General features: G+C 40.1%; 2 protein-coding genes across 11 annotated transcripts in view; one reads left to right on the top strand and one right to left on the bottom strand.

Annotated features, from left to right (window-relative positions):
- SEPTIN10 (septin 10) overlaps positions 1-13,544 on the bottom strand; it is a 31,897-nt gene extending 18,353 nt beyond the window's left edge. Inside the window, exon 1 of one of the 9 annotated variants that reach the window (XR_014149197.1) lies at positions 13,022-13,544. Coding sequence is in view for 2 of the 9 variants with exons in the window: in XM_081833298.1 (XP_081689424.1) it covers positions 13,022-13,048 (27 nt within the window). In the remaining 7 variants the exon portion in view is untranslated. Of the gene's footprint in view, positions 1-12,355; positions 12,778-13,021 lie in introns of those variants that run through there. The other 8 variants (XR_014149199.1, XR_014149196.1, XR_014149198.1 and 5 more) reach the window with 8 other exon arrangements.
- Positions 13,545-13,683: 139 nt separating this feature from the next.
- The window catches only part of SOWAHC (sosondowah ankyrin repeat domain family member C), a 177,921-nt gene continuing 164,539 nt past the window's right edge, over positions 13,684-27,065 (top strand). The window contains exon 1 of one of the 2 annotated variants that reach the window (XR_014149194.1): positions 13,684-17,478. Coding sequence is in view for 1 of the 2 variants with exons in the window: in XM_006734752.3 (XP_006734815.2) it covers positions 13,867-15,501 (1,635 nt within the window). In the remaining variant the exon portion in view is untranslated. Of the gene's footprint in view, positions 18,324-27,065 lie in introns of those variants that run through there. The other variant, XM_006734752.3, reaches the window with a different exon arrangement.

Raw genomic sequence — 27,065 nt, 5'->3', positions numbered from 1 at the left:
AGGGAGCCCGATTCGGGGCTCAATCCCAAGACCCCAGGATCATGACCTGAGTCGAAGACAGACGCTTAACGACTGAGCCACCCAGGCGCCCCTTCACTTATGTGAATTTAACAAAGACTAAAAGAAAAAAAGAAATAAGTATTTTTCAAATATCTATAAAAATGCATTTATTCAACAGGTATGTATTGAATGACTACTATGTTCGAGGAACTGTCCTAGGTACAGGGGAAGTATAACTTAACAAAATAGAAAAAAGTCCTGGCCATCAGGAAGCTTCCATTCCAGTTAGGGGAAGACAGGCATAAAGCATATGCTATGATAATAGGTTCCACACTACAAGGGGTGTCCATTAATGACAGTAAACCTTGAAACAAAGCTCCCACAAATCCCCTCTGGGAAGTTTGGTCACATGTAAAATTGGTAAAATATTACTATATTCTGATTAAATTAACAAATACATAGGAAGGCTTAATCCATCTTAACCTAAGAAAAGCAGTGGGAGGAACTCTGGGGAACTGTGGAAAAAGACACAAGGAATAAATAGGTGAAAATTTTTATTATTCCTCTTTCATCTATACTGACAAAGAGGAATATCATGCTGTGATGATGCCCTGTTCCCTCTGTAAGGCAATCCTTTTGCCCTGGGCCATACTCTCCACCACCTATCTCTATCTCTCCAGCTTCACCTTGTTCTTGATGCCCCCACTTCGGGCATGTTTTCAGACATGCCAAAGCCCCACCCCACCACAGGTAGGCCCTTTGCAACTGTCATTCCCTCTGCCTGGATACCCTTTCCATCCTCAGTCCCATATAAAAGTTCCTACTTTCAAGGAGCTTAGTGAAGAGGAGACAGTTAAAGAGGAAAGCAGAGTGTGGTCAATGTTATGAAGGGAAGAGAGTGATGTGATCCAGAGCAGTCAAAGCACAAAGGGGGAGAGGGGAGATTTCCAACAAGGTGCAGTTCAATGGAGAAAGGCAAGTCTTTTTAAAAAATGGTGCTGGAACAATTGGACTCCCATATGGAAAAAAAAAAAAAAGGAACCTTGTACTATATACAAAAATTAGCTCAAAATAGATTGTAGACCTAAAACTTTGTGTCCTTAGGTTAGACAAAAATTTCTTAGCTACAACACCAAAAGCATGATCCATAAAGAAAAAATGATAAATTGAACCTAACAAACTAAAAAACATCTGCTCTTCAAAACATACTGTTAAGAGAATGAAAACACAAGACACATACTTTGACAACATATTTGTAAGTCATTTATCTCATAAAGGACTTATATGAGAAATACATATATATTTAAAACTTGTACAACTCAATAATTACACAATAACTTAACTTAAAAAAGTTTTAAGAACATGACAAGATGCTTAACATCATCAGTCATTAGGTAAAGCCAAATAAATCACGAGATATCACTACATACCTATCAAAATGACTTTTTAAAAAACTGACAACACCAGTAAAGATGCAGAGCAACAAGGGCTCTCAGTCAGTATTGGTGGGAATACAAATTGGTACAAACATTTTGGAAAACAGTTTGACAGTTTCTTAAATTAAATAAACACTTACCATTCCACTCAGCAATCTTACTCCTAGATATCAACCCAGATGAAATGAAAAATTATATTCATATAAAAACCTATATGTGAATGTAACTAGTAACTTCATTCAAAACTGTTAAAACTGGAAACAGCCCAAATGTTCCTCAAATGGAGAAAGAATGAACAAACTCAACTGTTAACACATCCATACAATGGGCTAATACTCAGCAATAAAAAGGAACATGCAACAACAGGGACAAATCTCAGAAGTATTACATTCAGTGAAAGAAGCCAGCTCAAAAGCTATGGTAATTCCATACATAGGACACTCTGGTAAAGGCAAAACAATTGGGGCAGAAAACTGATCAGTGATTGTCAGAGATCAGGAGAAAGACTACAAAGAAGCACAAAGGAATAGGGGGTTGGACAGTGATAGAACTGTTCTATATCTTTGATTATGGTTATGGTTACACAACTGCTTGTGTTCATCAAAACTCATGGAACTTTATACTAAAAAAAGGGTAAATTTCACTACACATATATTATACCTCAACAAAAAAACTTAATTCATGAAGCTATAACAAAATTTGCTAACTAAACATAAGTAATCAATACATGGGAAGGCAGTAGCTAACAAAAACTTAGAACATCTGAGGATAAACTAATTAAGACAACATATTTGTAAGCAGCAATAAAAAAGTAAATATACACCAAAATAAGCAAATGCAAAAGGAGATTAAAATATTTTCTCCAACTGTTCAAATTACAATTCAGCATTAGGTTCTTTTGGCTCTCAGAATTATGTGGAAACTGTAAATTATATTTCTTTTCTATACAACAGAATCTCTGTTACTATATGACAAGCAGCCTATCTTCTCCCAAAAGAGAGAGCCCTAGAAATGATCTCAATGGTCCATGTCACAGCAGAGAAGAGTTAACATGACGTCAGTATAAATGTATGGCTTAAGAAGGCTGTTAGAATTAACTGCTTATGGTGGCAACAGATGCAAACTGCTGGAGCACAAAGTAACTGCCAAAGCCCTGTATGAGGGTCTGGGACAAGGAGGTACAATGAAAACATGAACAAAACAAGATTTCTCTGGGGGCGCCTGGGTGGCTCAGTTGGTTGGGTGTCTGCCTTTGGCTCAGGTCATGATCCTGGAGTCCTGGGATCAAGCCTTGCATAGGGCTCCCTGCTACCCTCTGCCCCTCACCCCACTTGTGTTCTCTCTCACTCTCTCTGCCTCTCTCTCGAGTAAATAAAATCTTTAAAAAAAAAAAGATTTCTCAGTAAAATTTAAGAAAGTTAACCCTCATCCCCCCCAAAATGAATAACAGTATTGAGCTCCTGGGGTTAGGAGGATAAATGTGATAATACAACCTAAGTACTTGTCACAGGGAAAGCACCTTAGCATTTGGTAACATTCAATTATCCCGGTGGATATACTCAAAGCAGCAAAGGAGAAATCCATATAAAAATATATCTTGAGGGGCACCTGGGTGGCTCAGTCGGTTAAGCGTCCGACTCTTGGTTTCCGCTCAGGTCATGATCTCAGGGTCATGGGATCCAGGCCTGAGCCCAACTGAGCTCCACGCTCAGCACAGAGTATGTGCTTGAGATTCTCTCCCCCTCTGCCCCTCCTGCTCATGCTCTCTCTCTCTCTCTCTCTCTGGCAAATAAATAAATAAATCTTTAGGAAAAAAAATGTAAAAACACATCTTGAATACTTTAATGTTTGCAAAGATCTTTAGAAATTATTAGACCACTAAAAGAAGTAAAAATATGTCCAAAGAAGTTGAAAGTAATGGCTAAAGTTCCCTTTAGTTTTTTACAACTATACCTAAAAAAATTTAAAGGGAATTTTTTCATGATTAGTAAATACAATTAAAAGGTATCTCATGTTATTTTAAGATTGAGTATACAGACTGAGTCTGAGATATTGAATCTTCTTCCTACCTAAAATATACAGCCAGTTCTTCTAATCTATAGCCATCTCTTCTTTAGCTCAATATTGAACTCTTGCAAACTCTTCACTATATAACTTAAAACTAGTACAAATCATAATCTTACAAATAGGTTGTATTTTCCAAAAGTTCAATTCAGTAATAAGCTTCTTGAATTTAGAATACAGTTTCCATAGAAACAATATTATAAATGGAGTTCAGTCCTGAGTAGGTTCACAAATGCCTTATTTATTTACCTATGATATACAAACAATTTACAGCCCGAGACTAAGTTTTCAAATCCAGCAGCTAACTAAGAAGAAAGCATATTTGCTGCCCTCTTCCTAGAAAGACCAACTCTAGGTCATGCATTTGTAGTGGAGATATTACCTAACCCACAGAAAGGTGGTGGAAATCAGCCCTTGGGGCATGAAAAACCCCAAAGTCAATGGTTTGTAGCCCTCCTAAGCTCAACCTACCTAAAAGAATTATTCTTTGGTATTGAATTCCTCTTACCAGGGAGAACTTAAAGTTATTCAATTAATTAGATTAATTTTAAAAGACTGATTAAATCTCTTATTAACAAAATTTGATTTAAATTTAATTTTTCACCTTAAGGGGCAATAACGAAAATAAAAGGTTGAGAACTACCACTCTAGGTAAACCTTGGGACAGGACATGTTTGCCAGTTTGTCTTTTCCCACCTTGCTTTTGCAGCACTCTCCCATGCTGTCTTTCCCACTCCAGTCTCTTCCCCCAATCTGGCCCTAAATCAAAACTGCCCACCCCTATTCACTCCTAATGGATTCCCTTTCTGGATTCCCAAGACCTCACTAGGTGTTAGGAAAGTGACCCACTGACTTTCCAGAGCTAGCTATACTTACCCACTGCCTTCCCAGAGCTAGCTATACTTTCACAAGAGAATAAGTGGATTTCATGCAGTATAAATGGGAAAATGCTGAAGATCATACTGGAGGTGGGGGATAATTCAATGTTTTTGTTTTTGAAGCCCTGACTCACTGCTCTGCATACTGAGCAGTACTAGCTATGAATATGTCAAAGAGGACAATTTTTCATCCACATATACAGGACCACCCTAGTTAACAACACCTCTTAAAATAAGACTCCTTTATAACAAAGACATCTTTTGATTTTCAAAAATCATTTGAGCAATTCTGGCTTAATCCACAGCTCAAAGTAATGTTCCAGCTATAGAGTATACATACAACTAGGCAAAATATTGCTGAGCACAACTTATATTTGTCTATGAAAAAAACAGCATACAGGGGCACCTGGGTGGCTCAGTCATTAAGCATCTGCCTTCGGCTCAGGTCATGATCCCAGGGTCCTGAGATCCAGCTCCACATAGGGCTCCTTGCTCAGCGGGAAGTCTGCTTCTCCCTCCCCCACTCCCCCTGCTTGTGTTCCCTCTCTCACTGTCTCTCTGTCAAAAAATAAATAAAATCTTAAAAAAAAAAACAAAAAACCAGCATACAGATGACTCACAAAATATCTTTCTACACATATAAGGCTAACCAAAACAACAGGACTCCTTAGTGTCTCTATAAGCATAGCCCACACAGAGAGTAGGATAAACTTGACCTGGTTCTTAAGAGGAGAGGGGAAAGGAGATCAGAGATGTCTGACGATTCTCCCATCTTCTCTTTGGTAAACCCCTTGGTCATGTGACACTAGGCTGCTTAAAACTAGCTTGAAGGGGCTGAGGCACCCATCATACCTGGCAAGGACCTGCAGGGCTGGGTCATCCTGGTCTCACCCCACACCCAAATCTCAAACACAACTGTCTCTTCTCCTTTCCCCTAACCATAGCACCTTCTTCTTCCTATGTATATATTACTTTGTTCAACATACAGCATCATTTTAGTTTATATTTCAATTTAATATATTACTCTGGTCTGACATCCCAGCAAATAACCCTAGGCCTCCTATATAATTTCTACCTCTGGTCATAAGGATTTTGGAACACAACTTTTGTTAACGAAATAATTACTATGCAATCTCCACTATACTGCTGTATACTTTTCTGTCAGTTGTCTCAGGCCTAGACATCAGAGTATGTAGGATTCTTTAAATGGAAAAAGATGTGGGACAGCCTTAAATGGAACATGGCTGAGAGGGTCTATCTTTATCCCTCTCCTCTAACAGAGACTCTATAGCCTTAGCTCTCCCCTGTTCTTATCAGAGAAACTACCACTTTCTCTCACTTGAGTCTCCAAGCATCTTCCCTTGTAACAGAAAGAAGTGGGAGTGAAATTCTAAAGCCTAGGGTCGTTCTCCTCAGTTTATATATCCCCAAGGGTGAATTTCAAAAATCGTTCACATGCTGTTTGAATTTACCTTCCTTTCTAGTCTCAATACCCAGTTCACTTTTTAAAATTTGGCCTGACAATTTATTTACTCCATAATTTAAAACTGTCTAGTGTCTGAAAAAAACAGACTGAAAGAAATCTGAAAATTCTAGAATTCCCAATGTAGTCAATTCATGGTTACTGAGAGAATATGGTAACCATGTTTCTCCAAACACAAGGTCTAAAGGGATCATGGTACTTAGAAAGATAACTGGCATTGTTGCAGAAAATCCAGGACTCAAGACTTTATTCTAACTAGGTAAAACTGTAATCACACACCTTCATTCATCTATGATAATAAGGTTTGTAGGTAGCCAAAGGGAAACCTGTACATTTGATGTGACATTATTTAAGCAAAGCAAACAAGGAAAAGGGGGGGTGCCAAAATATATAAGGTTGGCAAACAAAATTCACCCTCAAAATGTCATGTTCTGGAATGAACCGTTTCAGCTAAATCCTCAGTGAAAAATCTCAAGACTTGCTGAGAAAAGAATATTGGAACAAAATATGCATATTTACTAAAAGTAATACTAACAAAGTCTAAGTGCTATGTCCCAGTCTACAAAATCATATTTATTTTTAAGGTATTTAAAATGAGTTTTTCATATTTTATTTATGTTATTGAGACTATAAGAAATGTGATTCCTATTTCCGTGATCTTCAAATCAGTAGTAGATAACAAATATTACAAGGTGTTAAATAAATTTTTGAAATAAAGCATCAAACTTCCTTCCAGATATGAGAAGAAAGTGTAAAATCAAAGTTCTGAGAGAGCTTTGAAAATCAGGTATTTTGTATTAGAAGTACTTAAAATCTTAAGCAGAGAAAATCAGATTTAATACAGTTAAAAATGGAGGCTGATACATATTCCTGAAGAGAGGAAATCTATTCTGAAGTAAAATATAAAATTTTAAAAGTACTGCCCTTCCTCTTCTCCCACACACTAAATTAAATACATACATATATACATACATACATACGTACATACCAATACAAAGAGGTAGTCTGGGACTTTGTTAGGATCAAAACTGGTCTGGGAATGCCTAAAAGGTATGACATTATCTGTGTCCAGCCTGGTGGAAGGTGGAGCTTCATGAAAGCATAAATGTAGACCAAGAAATAGCTCCTGGCTGCCTGTAAGAATTTATAATTTCTGCATTTAACATTCAACAAGAATAAAATGATTCAAGGTGAACTTATTTTCCATATAAAGAATAATCAACATCTGTCCTCAACAATATATAATCATGGCTATGAAGGATACAAAGAATATTAAAGGTTGCTCTTCCTGAAGACAGATCATGAGGGGGAAAATGACAGACAGAGGGGGAAAATGCAAGGCTCATTAAAACTTAATTGATGCAAAAAGTTAAGTAACAATACAAAACATAAGTTAGGAGGTATTACAAAGTAGCGTATGACTAAGTGGCAAATGAGCAGTATGACAGATTGTCAAAGATTAGGATTCTCTGGGAAAGCTTCAGAGAAGGTGGGACAGGAACCTGGTCTTTCATTATCCTATAATGATTATAGGAGCTGGATCAGTGGGAAAAAAAGGATGTTTCTCCATATGGAGAAATGGAAATACACAAGGCACTGAGGTGGTAATTAATTCCAGGACATGAAAGTAGAAAATTAAGAATCACAACTTCGAAACAGAAAATAAAACAAATGAGGAAAGCCTCTAAGATACATTCTCTTCACTGAAGGATAACTAAAAAAGAAACATAAGAGTTCAGAAGCATTACAGCTGAAAGAAGAAATCACAAATGCAGATAAAAGTTGAAAAAATTCAGACACCATTTAAAAGTTTTGGTAAGGATAATCTGGAAAAGCGGCAAATTCCAAGTGCTTTTCTCAGGAGAAAGGAAAAGATAGTCAATGTTATTTCAAGATCTACTATTGCAGTCAGCAATAAATAACTATACAGTCAAGATCTCTTCAATCATAACACTTATGCAATTACTAATAAGGGACAATGCTGCAGACAGTGGCAGAAACAACATGGCCAAGAGCAGATCTCACCATCACCAGCTATAATTCCTTGAGCAAAATATGAAACTTCCCTAAGTCCTGATGTTCTCTCCTCTTAAAAAAAAAGTCTGAAAACCTATCAACTGAGATTTAACATAGCTCTTTAAAAAATAAAGGTAAAATGAAAATGAAAATACAACATACCCAAATTGTGGGACACAGCTAAAGCCATGCTGTGAGGGAAATTCACACCACCAAGTCCATATATTTATTAGAAAGGAGGAAAAGTCTCAAATCAGTGATCTAGGGCTACCCTCAAAAACTGAGAAAAAGAAGAGCAAAAGAAACTGAGAACAAGCAAAAATAAATAAAGGTAAGATGATAAATAAATTATATTTAAATACAAAAACAATAGAGAAAAATCAATGAACTAAAGCGGGTTCTTTGAAAAGATGAAATTGACAAACTTCTAGCAAAATGGACCAAGAAAGGAAGAAGACACAAATTAACCCTATGAGGAATGTTACAGGGAACATCATTACAGAACCTGAAGACATCAAAACGATAATAAAGGGAATATTATGAACAACTCTATACACATAAATTTAACAAGTGGGAAGGAATGGATCACCAAACAACCCATTACCACAGTTCATCCAATAAGAAATAATATTAATAGCCACATAACTACTAAGGAAATAAAATCTGTAATTTTAAAACTCTAAAAAAGAAACCTCCAGGCCCAGATGGTTTCACTGAAGAAGGCTATCAAACATTTAAAAAAGAATTAACACCAATTCTACACACACTCTTCTAGAAAAAGAAAAGGAGGGAACACTTCCCAATTAATGTTATGAAGCTATTATTACTCTGATACCAGACCAAGACAATACAAAAAACCTACAGGCCAATATCCCTCATGAATTGATAGAAATCTACAAAAAAATCTGCGTCTGTGATGAAAGACTGAATGCCTTCCCCTCAACATCACAAACAAAGCAAGAACATCTATTCTTACCACTCTTTTCCAAATAATGCTACAAGTCCTAAGCAGCAAAATAAGGCAGCAAGAAAAGACAAACAGATTGGAAAGAAAGAAAGAAAACTGTCTCTATGTGCAAATGACATGATTTTCTATGAAGACCATCCCAAGGAATCCACTAGGAATCCCAACTTCAAGAATAAATGAATTCAGCAAGGTCAAAGGACACAAGATAAATATACAAAAATAAACCGTATTTCTATATGTTAACAATGAATATAGGGATGATAAAATTAAAAATATAATTTACAATTGCTTAAAAAAATGAAAGGGGTATAAATCAAACATGCAAGACTTGTATGCTGAAAACTACATAATGCTAAAGAAAGAAATGAAAGAAAATATAAAGAAATGGGGAGAGACACCATGTCTGTAAGTTGGAAGACTCAACATACTAGAGATTTCAATTCTCCCTAAATTGATACAGATTTAATGTAATCCCTATCAAAATCCTAGCAAAATTCTTTGTAGATATTGACAAGAATATTCTAAAATTTATAATGAAAGGCAAAGGAACTAGAATAACCAAATAATTTTTGAAAAAATAAGAATAGGGGCACCTGGGTGGCTCAGTCGGTTAAGCATCTGCCTTCAACTTAGGTCATGGGATCGAAACCCGTGTCGGGTTCCCTGCTTGGTGGCGAGCCTGCTTCTCCCGCTTCTCCCTCTTCTCCCCACCTGTGCTCTCTCTCACTATCTCTGTCTCTCTTTTAAATAAATAATCTTAAAAAAAAAAGAAAAGAAAAATAAAAAAGTGAGAAGTACCAATCCACTCTATTTCAAGACTTATACAGCTACAAGAATCAAGGCTGTGTGCTAATAGGGACCCACAAATAGATCCACACAAATATACTCAACTGCTTTTTGACAAAGTGCAAAAATAATTCAACAGAGGATAGATAGCATTTTTAACAAATGGTGTTGGAGCATCCACAAGCCAAAAAATGACACTTGATCTAGTCTTAAACCTTATACAAAAACTAACTCAAAACAGGTCATGGGCTTGGGGCTCCTGGGTGGCTCAGTCAGTTAAGAGTCTGACTCTTGATTTCAGCTCAGGTCATGACCTCAGGGTGATAAGATGGAGCCCTGCAGCGGGCTCCACCCTCAGCAGGGAGTCTGCTTGAATTCTCTCTTTCCCTCTCCCTCTGCCCCTTCCTCCGTTCACACTCTCTCTCTAAAATAAATAAACAAAACCTTAAAAAAAAAAAAAAACGGGTCATGGGCTTAATGTAAAATAATAAACTATAAAACTTTTAGGAAAAAAATGAGAAAACGTTTGGGATCTAAGGTTAGGCAAAGAGTTCTATGACTTAACACCAAAAGTATAATCCATTGGAGAAAAATTGTTAAAACAGATTTTATCAAAACTAAAAACTTTTGCTCTGCAAAAGAGTCTTTTAAGAGGACAAGAAAAAAAAAAACAACAGACTGAGAGAAAACATTTGCAAACTACGTATCAAGAAGGGGCTGGCACCAGACAAATTTAAAAAAAAAAAAAAACCCTCGAAAATCAACAGTAAAAAAATCCAATTAGCAAACGGGCTAAAGAAATGAAGAGACACTTGTGATGAGCACTAGGTATTATATGCAACTAATGAATCATTGAACACTACATCAAAAACTAATGATGTACTATATGTTGGCTAACTGAACATAATAAAAAAAAAGAAATGAAGAGACATTTCACTGAAGAGAATATGCAGATGACAAATAAGCCCATGAAAAGATGCTAAACATCATTAACCATTAGGAGAATGCAAATTAAAACCACATACCTGTCATACATACATACCTATCTATCGAAATGTCTAAATAAAAAATAGGAATACTAAATGCTGATGAGGATGTGGGGAGACTGACCCCGCATACATTGCTGGTGGGAATGTAAAATGGTGCAGACACTCTGGAAAACAATTTTAACAGTTTTTCATCAAAACTAAACATGCGGGACACCCGGGTGGCTCAGACGGTTAAGCGTCTGCCTTCAGCTTAGGTCATGATCCCAGGGTCCTCAGATGGTGTCCCGCATCGGGCTCCTTGCTCAGCTGGGAGTCTGCTTCTCCCTCTGCCGCTCCCCCTGCTCTCTCTTCTTCTCTCTCTCTGACAAATAAATAAATAAAATCTTTTAAAAAAAAAAAAAAAACTAAACACGCAACTGCCTTGTGAACCAGCAACTATACTCCTGGGCATTTATCCCAGAGAAATGAAGACTTATATGACATTCCATGTTACTGTACTGGAATGTTTACAACAACATTATTCATAGTAGCCCAACAATGGAAACAACTAAGTGTCCTTCAAACAAAGTGTGGTACATCCATACCATGGAATACCACTCAGCAATTAAAAGGAGCAAACTAATGACACATGCAACCACCTGGACGAAATCTCCAGAGAATTTTGCTCCATGAAAAAAATCCAATCCCAAAAGGTTACATACTATGTGATTCCATTATATAACAGTCTTAAAATGAGAAAATTATAGAAATGAAAAACAGATTACTGGTTGTCAGGGGTTAAGGAGGAAGTGGGGTAGAAATGAAGTGGATGTGGTATAAATGGACAACCTGAGGGATCCTGTGGTGATGGAAGGTTCTCTATCTTCACAGTTATCAGTAGCAATGTCCTGGTTGTGGTCTTGTACTACAGTTTTGCAAGATGTTATTATTGAAGAAAACTGGATTAAGGGTACAGGGGATCTCTATTATTTACTAACTGCAAAACTACATCTGAATCCTCAATTACCTCAAAATAAAAAGTTAAATTAGAAAATAAAGGTAGCATTATTGCAAAATAAGTACAGCAACTGACAAGAAATCCAACACCAATTAAATGAAGTGCTCTCTTTAGCCCACGTTTAATTCTGACGATTACTCTGAATCAGAGTTTATAAAACACATTTTCCTCACCTACATACGCACACCAAGCAACTGTAGCACAGTTCAGACAGAAAAACAGATTTCTCCAAACACGTGATAAAAGTGGAAAGAGACCTGGGCTGTATCAGGGAGGAAAATCCTTATCCAGGCTCTATCAAAGAAACGCTGTATAACTTCCACACATCACCTTACCTCTATGGCTCAATCTGAACTCTGTTCCTACTATCTAAACTAATTTAGGAGATTGCTTAGACCAGTAGTTCCCAAACATTTTGGTCTCAGGCCCCCAAAGAGCTTTCACTTACCTGGATTACAAACATTAATATTTACAGCATTAGTAATTAAAAGAGAATTTTTTTAGAAGACAAGTACACACATTAGCCCTCAGAATGGTGAGGTCATCCCACCTCATGCAGTCTCTGGAAAATTCAATGTGTACTTAGAAAGAGGGTGAAAAGGGCAAATAACTGCTTGGTATTGTTATGAAAATAATTGTGACCACACCTTGAGAACCACTGGCTTACTATCAAATGAGGTAAATATTTAAGTGATTTTAAAAGTGTAAAACACTGAACAAATCATTGAACAAAACTTACATTCTTTTAATGTTCAAGGGTGCCAAGGCAAAGGAAAAAAAAAAGCTCAAATCCTAATGGAGGACAACTTGGACAAGCACACAGTTGGTAAAAAGAGGGAGCTTCTTGAAAGTCCAAGGAATCTGGGCTCCAGTGAGTATAGTCAGGGAAGAGTGTACAACCATAAAATATTACACTACTATTGCATTAATCTGCTCTGTGCGTCCAAAACCGTTATAAAAATGATGGACCCACAATCACTGTTTCAGATTTAACTTTTGGCGAGACAGGGAAGCAATGAAAAAACCTCCAGCCACTCCAACACCGCGCTCTCCGCGAGCTGTGGGGGTCCGCCCTGGGCCCCGCTTCTGGAGGCGAGGTACAGCCACGCCGGGCGTCTGCTCCGCTGCAGCAGGAGAAAGAGAATCCCCCCATCCCCAACCGGGTTGGACCAGCCGGCCGCGGGAGCCCGGAGAGTGGGCAGTTAAGGGCTGGGGAGGGGCGCGGCTCACAATCGCCGCCTGAACTGGACGGGGCCGGGACTGGGCTGTCGGCCCTGAGCCCCGGGCTAAGGAAGTTACGCTAGGACCCCGGGAAAGGCGGGGCAGGGGTCCTGGGAGTTGGGCCCTTGGGGGAGGGGGCAGCGCTGAGCAGCGGAGAGGGCTTGAGGGGTCGACCGGGACTCACCAGGTGCCGCGCCACCTCAGAGGTCATGGTCCCGAGCGAGAGCTGAGCGAAGGCGGGGGTCCCAGTGAAGCGGGGGTCTCAGCCCCGGCCCCCGAGCGAGCGTCCGGACCACGAAGGGAGCAAAGGGGGGGCCGGAACGGGTGGAACGCGCGAAGCGCGGGCCAGAGGCGGGTATAACGGGCGGGACCAGCCTCCGCTGGGGGAGGGGGGTAGCATGGAGGGGGTGTTCGGGGAAAGGGGAGGAGCCAAGCCTAGTGGCCTCAGTGACGCGAGGGCGCAGAGCCGGAGGGCGGAGGCCCCCACTAGGCGGGGCGCGCGCCATTAACCGCGCCAAATCGTTGAGCGGGCGCGCGAAGCGAGCCTCTCATAGGAGTGCCCCTTGACGTCTCATAGAACGACAAATCCATGCAGGGGGAGGGTGACTGGAGGAGATTCGGGACCTGAGGAAGAAGATGCGAGGAAACAAACCTCGGCCAGCGGACAGCTGCGGGCGGGCACACTGATTGCGGGCCCCCGCGAAGGCCGGAAGTGGGCGGGCCATGGGGCGGGGAGGGGCGTGCCCGCCGGCGGCCGGCGGGAGCCGAGCTTGCGGCCAGCGCGGGGACCGGAAGTGGGCGGGTTCGGGGGCGGGGTGCAGCCGGCGGGGGCGGGGCCGGCGGGGGCGTGTTCGCCCGGGGCGCGGCCCCAGTAAGGCGGTGGTGGCGTCTCCCGCCGCGGACAGCCAGGCACGGACCCTGAGGAGCCAGCCGATTCGACTGTACGTCGGTCAGAAGCCAGCGTTTGGAAGCCGGCCGAGATGGGGCCAGGTTGAACCGCCCGCCGCCGGACGAGCAGCGCGGCCAAGGATGGAGGGGCCGGCGGAGTTCAGCCCCGAAGCCGTGCTGCGCTTCCTCTCGGAGCGCGGGGGTCGGGCCCGGCACGCCGAGCTGGTGCGGCACTTCAGGGGTGCCCTGGGCGGCGAGCCCGAGCAGCGCACCCGCGCCCGCGCCCTTTTCAAGGAGCTGGTCAATGCGGTGGCCACGGTGCGCACCGACCCTGCCGACGGCTCTAAGTACGTGCACCTTAAGAAGAGGTTCTTGGAGGAGGCCCCACCGTCCGAAGCCGTGCCCCCACGGGACCTCCCCAGCATCTCGGTGACTGCAGAGCCCGAGTCCAGCAGCTGCGCCCCTGGGGCGCCCGACGGCCTGGTCGAGACCCGGGAGAGCGGCCTGTGCGCAGAGACGGCGTCCCCGGAGGCGTCCCCAAGTCCGCGTTGCGAGCCGAGCGATGAGGAGCCCCCGGCCGCAGCGCTTGGACGGCCAAGCGCGGCGGGCGAGAGCCGGAACGGGCCGCGCCTGAGCGGCGGTGCCCGGAGGAAAAACTCGCGGCGAGACATGCAACCTCCCCCCCGGGGACCGGTCCCCGGGCCCAGCGAGGACCTGGCGCCCCCGCCCCACGGCTGCGGCGAGATGGACTCGGGCAGCTCCCCCGGGGGCGTAACCACCCCAAGGTCTACCCGCCAGAACCTCCGGGACCTTGTGATGGGCAGCTCCCCGCAGCTGAAGAGGAGCGTTTGTCCCGGGGGGAGCAGCCCGGGCAGCTCCTCTGGGGGACTACGCGGCAAAGGCGGGGGCGACTCAGACAGCGCATCAGTCGCTTCGTCGTCGGCGGAGGAGGAGAGCAGCGGCGGGGGTTCAGTGACGCTGGACCCTCTAGAACACGCCTGGATGCTCTCAGCCTCTGACGGCAAGTGGGACAGCCTGGAAGGGTTGCTCACCTGCGAGCCCGGCCTGCTCGCCAAGCGAGACTTTATCACTGGCTTCACCTGCCTGCACTGGGCCGCCAAGCACGGCAGACAGGAGCTCCTGGCCATGCTGGTCAACTTCGCTAACAAACACCAGCTGCCAGTGAACATCAACGCCAGGACAAGCGGAGGCTACACTGCCCTGCACTTAGCTGCCATGCACGGGCACGTGGAGGTGGTGAAGTTGCTGGTGGGGGCTTACGACGCAGACGTGGACATCAGGGACTACAGTGGGAAAAAGGCCTCTCAGTACCTGAGTCAGAGCATCGCGGAGGAAATCAAGAACCTGGTGGGAGCCCTGGACGAGGACGATGGAGAGAGTGCCACTGGCAGCGGGGGTGGGCGTTGGAGGCTTTCAAAGGTGCTCCCTTCACACCTCATCACCTACAAACTCTCACATGTTCTGGAGGATGGAGGGGATCATCACCATCATCACCACCACCACCACCACTTGACTGAGGGATGGGCTGGAGCCAAAGCAAAGGATCCAGGTCGCAAGGGCCCCGGCAGCTCTAGTGGACGAATAAAACCCAGACTCAACAAAATCCGCTTCCGCACCCAGATCATCCACACTACACCCTCTTTCAGAGACCCGGAGCAGCCACTGGAGGAGGGGGAGGAGGAAGAGGAGGACCGGCCTCTTAAAGGCCACTCATCCTCATTCAAACTGAGGCCGAAGTCCAATGTATTTGGGTAAAAATAATTCCTTTTAGAAAATTCTAGGTTTATTGGGCTTCAGGAATAGAATACACAGTGTAGGCAAGGAAGAGAGACCAGAAAAGAGGCTAAATTCTGCATTCTTACTTGGGGAGTTGGAATGGGTGGGAGGAATTCCCCCTACCATTCTGTGTGAAGTAGGTTTCCAGTGATTTTTTTCATCAAACCGTGCCCTAGGCCTCTTTTCCCTATGCCACCCCTCTGCCCTGGAGTCCCTGTTTCTGAGGACTGGAAATGTATTTAAATTGGGTGTACAGAATTGGTGATTGAGGGTTCCTTTGATTTTACCATTACTGGATGCCATGCAAAATAAGGAATATTGCACTTTCATGTTTCTGTTTTTAAAAGTGATTACTCTTCCAAGAGCAACAAGAAATGAAAGTTGTAATGAAATTGTAAGTGTGAACAAAACTACATACTGCTCTGGTTTTTTGTTTTTTACTAATTGCATTTACCTTTTAAAATACTACTGAAGGTCAGGTCAAAGTTGAAAAGCGACAATACTATTTAGAGAATAATGTGAATAAAAATGGTGTCCTGTTTGTATTGTAAGTAGTGCTCAACTATTTTTTTAAAAAGCAATTTCAACTTTAATCACTGAACTAAAGATACAGGCAACATTCATTTTTGAGGTAATCTATAGTGTGGTTTCCTCTTAACTATCTCTAGTATCACTGCACTCAGTGTTAAGGTACATTATTAATAACTACACAAATTTTTATTTAAAGAGAACACTTAACAACCTATGGTACTTTTAAGTAAAACATTGCCTTTGGTTCTGATTCTCACTAATTTGTTTTGCTATTATAAGTCTAAATTTGCCAGAGTTTTAATTCTAGGGATCATATAACCATTGGTTCTATTTGACATGACCCTGTTTGGTGGTACTTAGATGTGAATTGCCTACAGAATCTGTTTCTGATTTAGACGACTAGCAAAAATTGGAGTAATTATTAAATCAATGATTCTCACATAAGGTACACTTTTTATTTTACTAATAAAATACACTCATTGTGCTCATAGTCTGTGCTTTGTAGCAATGTTTGCAAATGTTTATAATACTAAAGACTTTCAATTTTCCAATGTTTCCTTGAATTTGTTAGAGACGTACAGTGAAGTTATTGAAAAGCTGGATAGTAAATCTACCCAGTTAAAAATAGCACTTTATAAAAGGGAAAAGAGAAGAGATGGGACTATTTATTTAAATGCTGCTGGCTATTGAATTCTTTTGTATATAAGTGAAAAATACCTTTCTTTAAGATTACAAAGTTAAGTGTAGTTCTTAATCACATTTCATTAAAATTTGTTAAGGTAAACGTCTATATAATATAAAATTTAACTCACAAGCGTATTAAATCAATTTGTAACAAGATTCAAAACAACTTTGTGGGAGACTAATTCTAACAAGTCCTTCTCTCTCAGTTTTTTTTTGGTGTCCTAACTGCTGAAATGTAAGTACCTGCAGCCCATAGAGGTACATAAGATGTGTATAAATGTGAATGAACCAGTATATAAATGGCGCAGAACTGGAGACTTAAGAGAGTTCTTAGATCTTTACTTTCCCAAGTCGGAGAAATTTGTACCAAGTTTGTCAACCTTTCTAGATAGCAATTGAATTTGTTTAAAGACATATCAAAAATATTCACATAAAATATAGAAACTATTATCCATTTGTGTGCTTTTTTTTTTAGGATTATGGAAGTGGGCTAGGTACGTTTGAGAAGCACTTTTATCCATACATATGGATAAAAACAGTCTAATTTTGTATAAATAGAGGTTCCTTGAAGGTGAAAAGCAGTCATTTGTTTGGACTCATATACACATTACCTGTATCTAGTGCAGAACAAGCTATATAACTTCCCACCAAGGAATCTGACATTTCTTTTTTTTTTTAAAGATTTTATTTATTTATTTGACAGAGTGAGACACAGCGAGAGAAGGAACACAAGCAGGGGGAGTGGGAGAGGGAGAAGCAGGCTTCCTGCGGGGCAGGGAACCTAATGTGGGGCTCCATCCCAGGACCCTGGGACCATGACCTGAGCCGAAGGCAGGGGCTTAACAACTGAGCCACCCAGGCGCCCTGGAATCTTATATTTCATTGACATATAAAGCTAAAGTGAACTATAAAAAGTAGATACTTCAGAGCCATCTAAATGTTCTATTAAAGTCAGTATTAATCTCAAAACGTCTATATTAGTAACTAATTACACAAAATCTATAATTTACCGGATTTTTAGAGATTGAGTCAATACTTCATTTAACCTGCCTTTCACACTAAAGATTTTAAATTTTCCAATAAACTCTAAATTTTCAAAAATCATTCCTGAGGGGAACTACTTCTAACATTCCTTGTCATTATGTGCTTGTGTGCAATAAGTATAGCATTTTCATCTACTTAAACTCTACATTCCTCTTATTTTTCAGTTTCCAAATTGAGATTATTAAAAGCAAATGATCTGTGGAATTTGATTTTGTGGAGTTGTGTCTGCCATATATGTCAATTACTTAGATGTTTGTTGATAGGAAACTGTGTAGGGTAGACAACCCAAGTATATCCATGTGTTTCTTATAGGTACACTTGAAACTAGTGAATGTTTGGTCACAATTCTCTACACTTTTATGGTATGTAAAATGCAGCTAGTTTATATAACTTAAAAATCTGGTACTATTTTATTCATGACTGAAATCTTGTGAGTCCAGGATGCCTTGTCTCTTATTTTTTAAATGAGTGAAACTTTGGGAGTTTATAGAGTGTATAATTTGTAAAAGTTTGTTTCATCAAAATAAAAGGTTCACACTACATTTTTTCTCTGAATTGTCTAAATCATTGTAGTCCTTTATACTTCTTACCTGTGCAGTGTTTTATAGTTCACACAACGCTTTTCAAAGTTTCCATTTATATAATCCCTTTCCTGTCCCTTAAAGTTGATAAGGGAATGAAGGTTGATGGCTATTCAGGGTCACGAAGTAAATGGCAGCTAGTAAGATTTTAAGATTCAGTGCTTTTCTACAATATTTTCAGCACTTCAAATTGCCAAGTTTGGGCAAAACTACTGTAGTTTGGCTTCAGTGATGGAGGAATCAACTTGGACAGAAGGTAGTACCTTCATCACTACCTTTAAAAAAAACAAAAACAAAAAACGTATAGTTCATGCACACACCAACTAACCTGAACCCTTCCTACCCAGACCAGATCTTAAAGGTATAAGAATGCCTTTTTCTATTTTCTTCAATATCCATTAAGCTTTGATCATTAGTGAGCTCATTTCCTCACCAAATAAATACTTAGATCTTTATTTTAACAAAATTCACCTCTATTCAGATGTCAAAGGGATATGTGGGAAGCCTTGATGTACTTGTCTGCCGTTGCTCTCCTGGGAAGATCCAATTATCATTGCTGCTGGGGATTTTTGTTGTCACTCTTGCTTTATGACAACTTATAAAATATTTTTCCGTACAACTGAAGGACTAAATAAGTCTAGTTTCTGTTTCTAGAATGACTTCTTTCCTTAGAAGTACGTATCTTAGAAGGATTCATTGAACAGTCCACTTGAAGATCTTTGTAATTAGTCCTAGTGAAAAACTGTATTTGGCTAAATAAATGGCAATTATTTGGAGTTTCCTGGAAGTTAATCCTAAAAAATATTCTGGGAATTTACTGCAAACCATTGTTCCTTCAGAGATGAGTCAAATTTTCATGAATAACATTAGATGTTAAGTTGAAAAATGACACTTTGTGAACTCATTTTTCAAGATTTGGCAGTAGAGTTGTTTGTGTCATATCTGATTATTTTCCTCTGAAGAATATCACTTTCACATTATACTTTTTTCTCCTTAATCTTCTCTTTAAAACTCAGTTTCATCTTAGGAGTGGCTTCCCCATTCAGTTAAAAAATTGTCTCTTTTTCCACATTTATTGGTGAGGAATATGGGACAAGTCCCCACCCTCGCACAATGCCTGGTGTGTTGAAGATAAGTGGGTGTTGTTGTTTGTTTGTTTTTTTAGGGGAAAACACTAAAATATTTCATAGTATTACATCATATGGATAATTTCAATGATACGCATTTACGCCAAATGAATAAAGGTAAGTATTTTTCATGGGATCTGGCTCCTAACTGCTGGCCAACCACTTCATCTACAGACCAGCCAAAAGAACAATCCTCCAACCCAGGAGGTAAAATCAGCTTTAATAGGATTTTACTTTGTGAGCAACTTGAAAGATTTTCATGAGTAAATTTGATTATAAGAAAGTATTACCTTACAAGTTAATTCAAGTACATAATCCCTAGGAGAATCTACTTTAACTGACTTTAAATATTCTAAGTATTATCATGTATACAAATGACTACTTTGTGTAACCCCAAAAAGCAAAAGAATAGAGAGGTGAAGTTTAGCTTAGAGGACTTACTAATAATCATTTTAAACATGCCATGGACTGTCTCAGGAGGCCCAACACAGCCCTTGGAAATAATCAGAGGTTATAGGAGCACCTGAGAAGTTAAAATAGATCTAAAGCGCCTTTGTGACTGTTCTGTCTTGATAAACACTGCTCTAGGCCATATCCATTCTGACCAAAGGTTTAACTAAAACTGGCCTGACTTTGAATGAAGTAAGTTATCCAGTGAAGTAGCATTATATAATTTTTTAACCCAAATTTATGCTGTTCTGATGAAAGAACCCAGAAGCATGTGTTAGAATACTCTTATGGGTCTCTCAGAAGATCTGAATTCCTGAGATTTGTCCAGAAGTTTCCAATATTGGTAAATGTGATCCTTGAGTTTTGTCTTAGTCCGTCCGGGCTGCTATAACAATACCACAGACCGGGTGGCATATAAACAACAGAAATTCATTTTTCACAGTTATAGAGGCTGGGAAGTTCAAGACCAAGGTTCTGGCAGAATCTGTGTCTGGTTAGAATCTGCTTCCTGCTTCATGTAGGCAGTAGTCTCTTCCCTGTGTCCTCACATGACAGAAGAGCAAAGGAGCTCTCCGGGGTCTCTTTTACAAGGGCACTAATCCCATTCATGAGAGCTCTATCTTCGTGACCTAATCACTACCCAAAGGCCTTACCTCCTAATATCTTCACATTGGGGATTAGGTTTCAACATATGAATTTTGAGAAGACACAAACATTCAGTCCATAACAAGTATGTATTCAAGAGGCAATGGTTTGGTTATGGTCATCAGTTCAATCCTATGGCTCCATGCTGAGTCTGCGCTAAGGAGATTCTAAACCTGGCAAAGGGTTTTCTTTGGCTGTATGAAAACAGTTAATACTTCCAGGAAGCTTACTGTGTGTGCCAGGCAAGGTTTTAAGCACTTAATAAGAAGTAAGCTGTTTAATTCTCCCAGCTTCCTCCCCATTAGATTCTAGTGTCTCCATTTTATTGATGGGAAATTGAGATACAGAAACTGGCTCTTTGTCCAAGTTCACAAAACTAGTTAGTAGTAAAGCCTGGTCTTAACCTCAGGCAACTTGGTTCTTGGGTTTGTGGTAAGCACTAAACTATGCCACTTCTCTGGGAACATAAGTTATAGTCAACTGGCCATAAGCTTACAAGGCTACCACCTAGTGATGTAGAAATGATGTAGAACATTCACAGTCCCTGTGAATGTCCCAAACCACAGTTTGGTCCCCATAAGAGACCAAACAAAAACCACAGGCAAACAGTGATGATTGAGGCAAATACTGATTTAATACCTGATATTGCTGCACAGGAAAAAGATTAAAACTAGATTTTTAGGTATTTAGTTTTTTTCTATCTCGCCTAGGATAAAATTCATTTGGGTTGAGAAAGATTATTTTCTTAGCTCAGAATGATAGAGTTGCTAAAATGTATAGGGTATGGTTATGTTTCTTTTTTCAGGCTCACCTCCCCTCTCCCCAGCCTCTCCTCCCACTTTGAGCACTAAGCTTTAATGGAAGGCTTGCTGCTTCCACAATCATAAGATTAAAGGTCAACCTCGAAGGAAACCAGCAATACATCATCCATTTTCCTTGCCATAAATTTTCCAATTTTTAACCCAATGAATCTGAATTTTGATAACTCATTTTGGAATAGAAATTAACTTGCCTTTGCTGTATTACAAAGGGTGATATTTATATGTTTTAAAGAACAGAATTGTTAAGGATATTTGCCCCTTGTTTGCAAATTGCTCTTAAAAATGAGTCACCTCCTATAACTTTGACACCCAGTTAACAACATATGGGCTTCAAATGAATAAAAAGCCTTGCTTTAATTTATTAACTATTTTTATTTAAAAAATGTAACGTATGCTCACGATTTCAACAAATGACAGGATAGAACCAGATAGGGGAAAAAGTAAAAACTACTCATTTCACCTCATTTACATTCCCCAGTGTAACTCCAACTTAATGGTTCCTTCTGTATTTTTGGGTATCTGACTTTTCTTTAATTTAGGCTATCTTCTCTCCTTGGTCTAAAATAATTCATTCAGTTTTTACTGGGTTATACCTAATACAGATATTGAAAAAGTGAAAAAAAGCTAGTATTTAGATTCTCACCTAAGGACACCTTAACTCTAAGGCTTCAGAGATGAGAGTAGGACTTGTTACAGCTTGGATACCACAGGAAGCTTCACTAAGATGCTTGCTTGTTCAGTCTCCATGTGCGCACTGCCAGTCCGCGGCACCGTTTCTGGAGGGAGATTTGCAAATGAAACACCTGACCATGCCATTCCTAGGCTTTGGACTGACAAGGTTTTCACAATCTTCCAGGGTCCACTTTCTTCTTTCTGGCCTCATCTCCCGCCACTGCCCTCCCTGCCTCCCACCTCACCCTGATAATGCTTTCAATCCACCTTGCACATTTCATAAACATTTTTTCACTCTCCTAAACTTTCTTTCAGGTCTCCTTCTGAAGCCATCTGCAAGTTACCTGGGGAATGTTACTTGAGGTCTGCTCTTCTTTTCCTTCCCTATGTGTGTGTTTGGGGGGAAGGGGGAGGTAGTTAATGAGTATAGTCTAGACATGTGTAATTCTTATGCTGACTGGTCAGATTCACTCTCTCCTTGTGCCCTTGCATACATCTCTATCTCTTGGGTATACACAGAAAATCTATTCAGATTTGGGCTGCACTGAAGTTAAGCTCTTAACTAATGCTGCAGTGATATTTTGGTAAGCAAATGAACAGAGTAAAGGAGTATTTAAAGGAAACATTGGTAGGTGAAGACTGTAAACCATCACCATGTGCCTCTCATTCAAGGCAAATACTACCATTAGTGTAGGATATTGAGGAGAGAATTCTGAACTGAGTGGAAAGTTGGACAGGATAAACTTTGAGGTCATTTTAATCAGAAAATTCCGTGATACAGATGCTTATTCTCATGCCCCAGCCTAGCTGCAGGCAGTCATTAACACTGGGACCTATGTGGAAGCAGAAATTTGTCAGCCTAGCTTGAGTTTATACATGGAAATGAATTGCATTTATAACATCTTATAATTCAGATTTTTCATCAATTCATGTTATCTGAATGAAACTAGGTCAGTCACTCAAATCAAACTAGAAATATAGTAAATTTAAAGATGGTGATAAGAAATTATACAAAAACAATATAGTGACTTTACAGTAACAATTTGAGAAATAATATGAAATAGATAATGTTTTAAGGGGAAAAGACTTAAAAATAGAAAATCTTTTTAAAAAAGATTTTATTTATTTATTTTGAGAGTGAGCATGAGCAGGGGAGGGGGGGCAGAGGGAGAAGGAGAAGCAGGTTCCCCATTGCGCCTGCCAAAATAGAAAATCTTTAAAAACCAAATAACCATTCAAGAAATTGAGTTCTTGGGGCACCTGGGTGGCTCAGTTGGTTAAGCATCTGCCTTCAGCTCAGGTCATGATCTCAGGGTCCTGGGATCGAGCCCCATGTTGGGCTCCCTGCTCAGCAGGGAGCCTACTTCTCCCTCTTCCTCTGCTGCTCCCCCTGCTTGTGCTCTCTTGCTCTCTCCGTCAAATAAATAAATAAATTCTTTAAAAATTTTTTTAAAGAAATTGAGCTGTTAATTAAAAGTCGTTCTTTCCCCAAAACACTGTAATCTCTCAAAACAAACAAAATGTAACATAAACAGATACTTTCTAACATACATTGTTTCAGAGAATGTAAAAAGAAACACTCACTTTATGAGTTTAATGTAATTTGATACCAAAATCAGACTGGCAGAGTACAAGAAAACGAAATTATAGGCCGATCTCACTTGTTAAGCTAGAGTTAAAAATCCTTAATGATAGCTTATCAAATTCAGCAAATTCAAGTAAGGTACTTCCCTCAGCAGTGAAAGGCTGCTTCAAAATCAGAAAATCTGTTTGATATAATATACCACAATCCAGTATGGAGAAAAACTATATAATCATCTAAACAGCTTTATATTCTTATAACACCAAGTGTTACGAAAAAATGTAAAGCAAAGAGAACTGTCATGCAGAAAGGGTGTAAGGTAGAACCACTATGGAAGGAATTTGGAAAAATGGAATGAAGTTGAAGATACCTATACCCTTTAAGCCAACCATTCCACTTCTCAATACATACCCTACTCAAGAGGTAGCCTCTATTTTTTTTTTTTTAAGATTTATTTATTTATTTGAGAGGCGAAGGGGAGAGTGCAAGTGCAGGAAGGGACAGAGAGAGAGAGAGAGAGTCGTAAGCATGGAGCAGGGCTTGATCTCATGATCCTGAGATCAGGACCTGAGCCAAAACCAAGAGTTGGAAGTTTAACCGGCTGCACCACCAGGCACCCCAGTGGATGATAGTCTTTAAACCTAAAGCATCAGCATCACTTTGGAGCTTATTAGAAGCCCAGAATCTCAGGCCCCACCCAGACTTCCTGAATCAGAATTTGCATTTCAACAAGATCCCAGGAATTGGTTAGCTTTGGCTCTAGGGAACTCAAGCAAGGGAAAGTTCCTGTTTGTTGCAGTATTTTTTCTTTTTTCTTTTTTTTTTTTTAAAGATTTTATTTATTTATTTGACAGAGACACAGCGAGAGAGGGAACACAAGCAAGGGGAGTGGGAGAGGGAGAAGCAGGCTCCCCGCAGAGCAGGGAGCCCGATGCGGGACTCGATCCCAGGACCCTGGGATCATGACCCGAGCCAAAGGCAGTCGCTTAACCGACTGAGCCACCCAGGCGCCCAGTTGCAGTATTTTTTCTAATAACAATCAGAAAGGGAACAACCTAAATTTCCAACAGGAGGAGAACAGATACATTGTAGTACTACCATACAATGACATACTATAAAGCAATTAAAAATAAATGAAATAAAGCCATATATACCAACATGGATTAAATTCAAAATTGTAGTGTTAAGTGAAAAAAGAAAGCAAATTGCAGACTGAAATGTAGAGTATGATGCAGTTTATATGATTTGAAAATAAAATAATACTGTTTCATTTGGGGATACAAACATATGCAGCACAAAAAAGGCATGGGGTGATATATACCAAATGGTTGTTACCTTTGCAGGGGAAGGAGAATGAAGTGGAGAAATAACTATATCCGTTGTGTTCTGTTTCTTTAGAAAAAGATCAGAAATTGGGGCACCTGGGTGGCTCAGTCGTCAAGTGTCTGCCTTCGTCTCAGGTCATGATCCCAGGGTCCGGGGATCGAGCCCCGCATCAGGCTCCCTGCTCAGTGGGGAGCCTGCTTCTCCCTCTGCCTGCCACTCCCCCTGCTTGTGTTCCTTCTCTTGCTGTGTCTCTGTCAAATAAGTAAATAAAATATTTTAAAAAAAATCAGAATCAAACATAGCAATATGTTTAAATATGGTACAGCTGGGTGATGTATATATATTTGTTTACCATTTTTTTGTTTGTTTGAAATATTGCACAAGGGGGAAAAAGTACAAAAGAAAGAAAAAGAAAGAAAGAAAGAAAGAAAGAGACAGACATACCAAAGTATGACAGTCTCTTGTCATGAGTTTTCCATTCTTCCTTGTTTTGCTGTTTATCTGAACTCATTCACAATAAAATCTAAATTATAAACAAGCCCTGAGAAAGCTACTACATTAAACTGTTAACAGATGAGGCAAGATTAAACTAAAGAGGCAAATACCAAGGACATCAGCTAGTGGATGGTAAAGGGAGGCCGATTTGCACACTGACTCCATCCCAACCCCCTGTCCTGTGCCTACTCTGGAAACTGGCATATTTCAGACTTGCAGCTATACCTCTTAGACCCTCAAATTTGAGAACTTTTATTTAGACTGGCTTCCATCAAATTTCTGCTTTGTAGATTAGGAAGGTCAAGATGAGATGCAGGCTCTTCTGTCTGTCATTCCACAGGCAAGCTGGGGATGGAATTCTTTCCTGGGAGTAGAGCCCTAGCTTGGTCCTTAAATTCATCGAAGTCTAGAGCAGTGTACAGGCATCCAATTTGCTGGTGTGGACTGGGGCTAGGACAGTGGGGGCCTAGATCCATAGTTGAGGCAGTGACTTAAATTTTTATTTTATGGGAGTATATAAAATACTCCATAGATTAATTTTGACTGTCTTTGCATGTTATATAAATGGAATTATATAGTATATACTCCATGTGTCTGACTTTTTTCCTGAATGGTGTTTATGAGATTCATCTATATTATTGATTGCAGATTGGTTGTTTATTCTCATTGTTATATAGTTGTGTGACTATAACACAATTTATGTCTTTTATGTCAATTGAGTAGTTTCTTTTTGGGGCTATAATGAGTGTGTTATGAATATCCTAATGAAAGGCTTTTGGTGAGCAGATGCTGGGTGGCAGAGCATGCATATCTTTTTAACTGTGGTCCATCTGGGACAGTGACTTCTTGAGTCTCCATCTTCCAGATAGAAACTGAGGTGGCAGCTCCAGTAGTCCTCTTCTGTGGTGGTATTCTGGGAGGGTCTTAGAAGCTCAGCCTACAGCCTTCTCTCTAACACAGAGATGTTCCAGACACCTAGGAGACTGCAATAGATACCCCTTTCCTGATTTCTGTTACAAACAATTGATCATGAGCCTTTAAATAATATATTTCCTGTTATTCCCATTAGAGCCACATTTAGTTTACTAGGGTAAGCCCCTCTCCTTTATATACTTACTTATAGTCTCATGTTTTCTATATGAATGCATTTTTCTGCCCCCAAAGCTGTCTGCTTGTTTTATATTTTTTAAAATCTACCCACATTTCATTTCAAAGCATTTCACCAATATGATGACATGCTACCTTTTTGAAGCAACGCATCTCAGGTAGTACATTTAATTTATTTTTAAATGGCAGATTTTGTTAATCTTACAAAAGTACTTAAGTAGCTCTGGTTGTTATCCCTTTTCTTCTTGAAGAATCTCATGTTTTTGGCAAACAAGCTGGTAATCATTTAATTGTAAGTGTCTGACTAAACATAAAATACTTCCTAATGGATAAATACTACTGAATAGCCACCAGCAAGTACAAATGTTACTTGGCCTAAAGTAGTTTCTTTAAAATAAATTATATTGATTTTTCATTTTTCTGGACCTTATTTCCACAAACTTAAAAAATGATAAATCTCTAACCTTAATATAAAAAT

Source organism: Leptonychotes weddellii, chromosome 10 (assembly GCF_054177405.1).
Source record: "Leptonychotes weddellii isolate Sample4059 chromosome 10, ASM5417740v2, whole genome shotgun sequence".
In the NCBI taxonomy this organism is placed as follows: Eukaryota; Metazoa; Chordata; class Mammalia; order Carnivora; family Phocidae; genus Leptonychotes; species Leptonychotes weddellii.
Note: the sequence above shows the minus strand (reverse complement) of the source record. Positions and strands in the feature narration are given on the sequence as shown.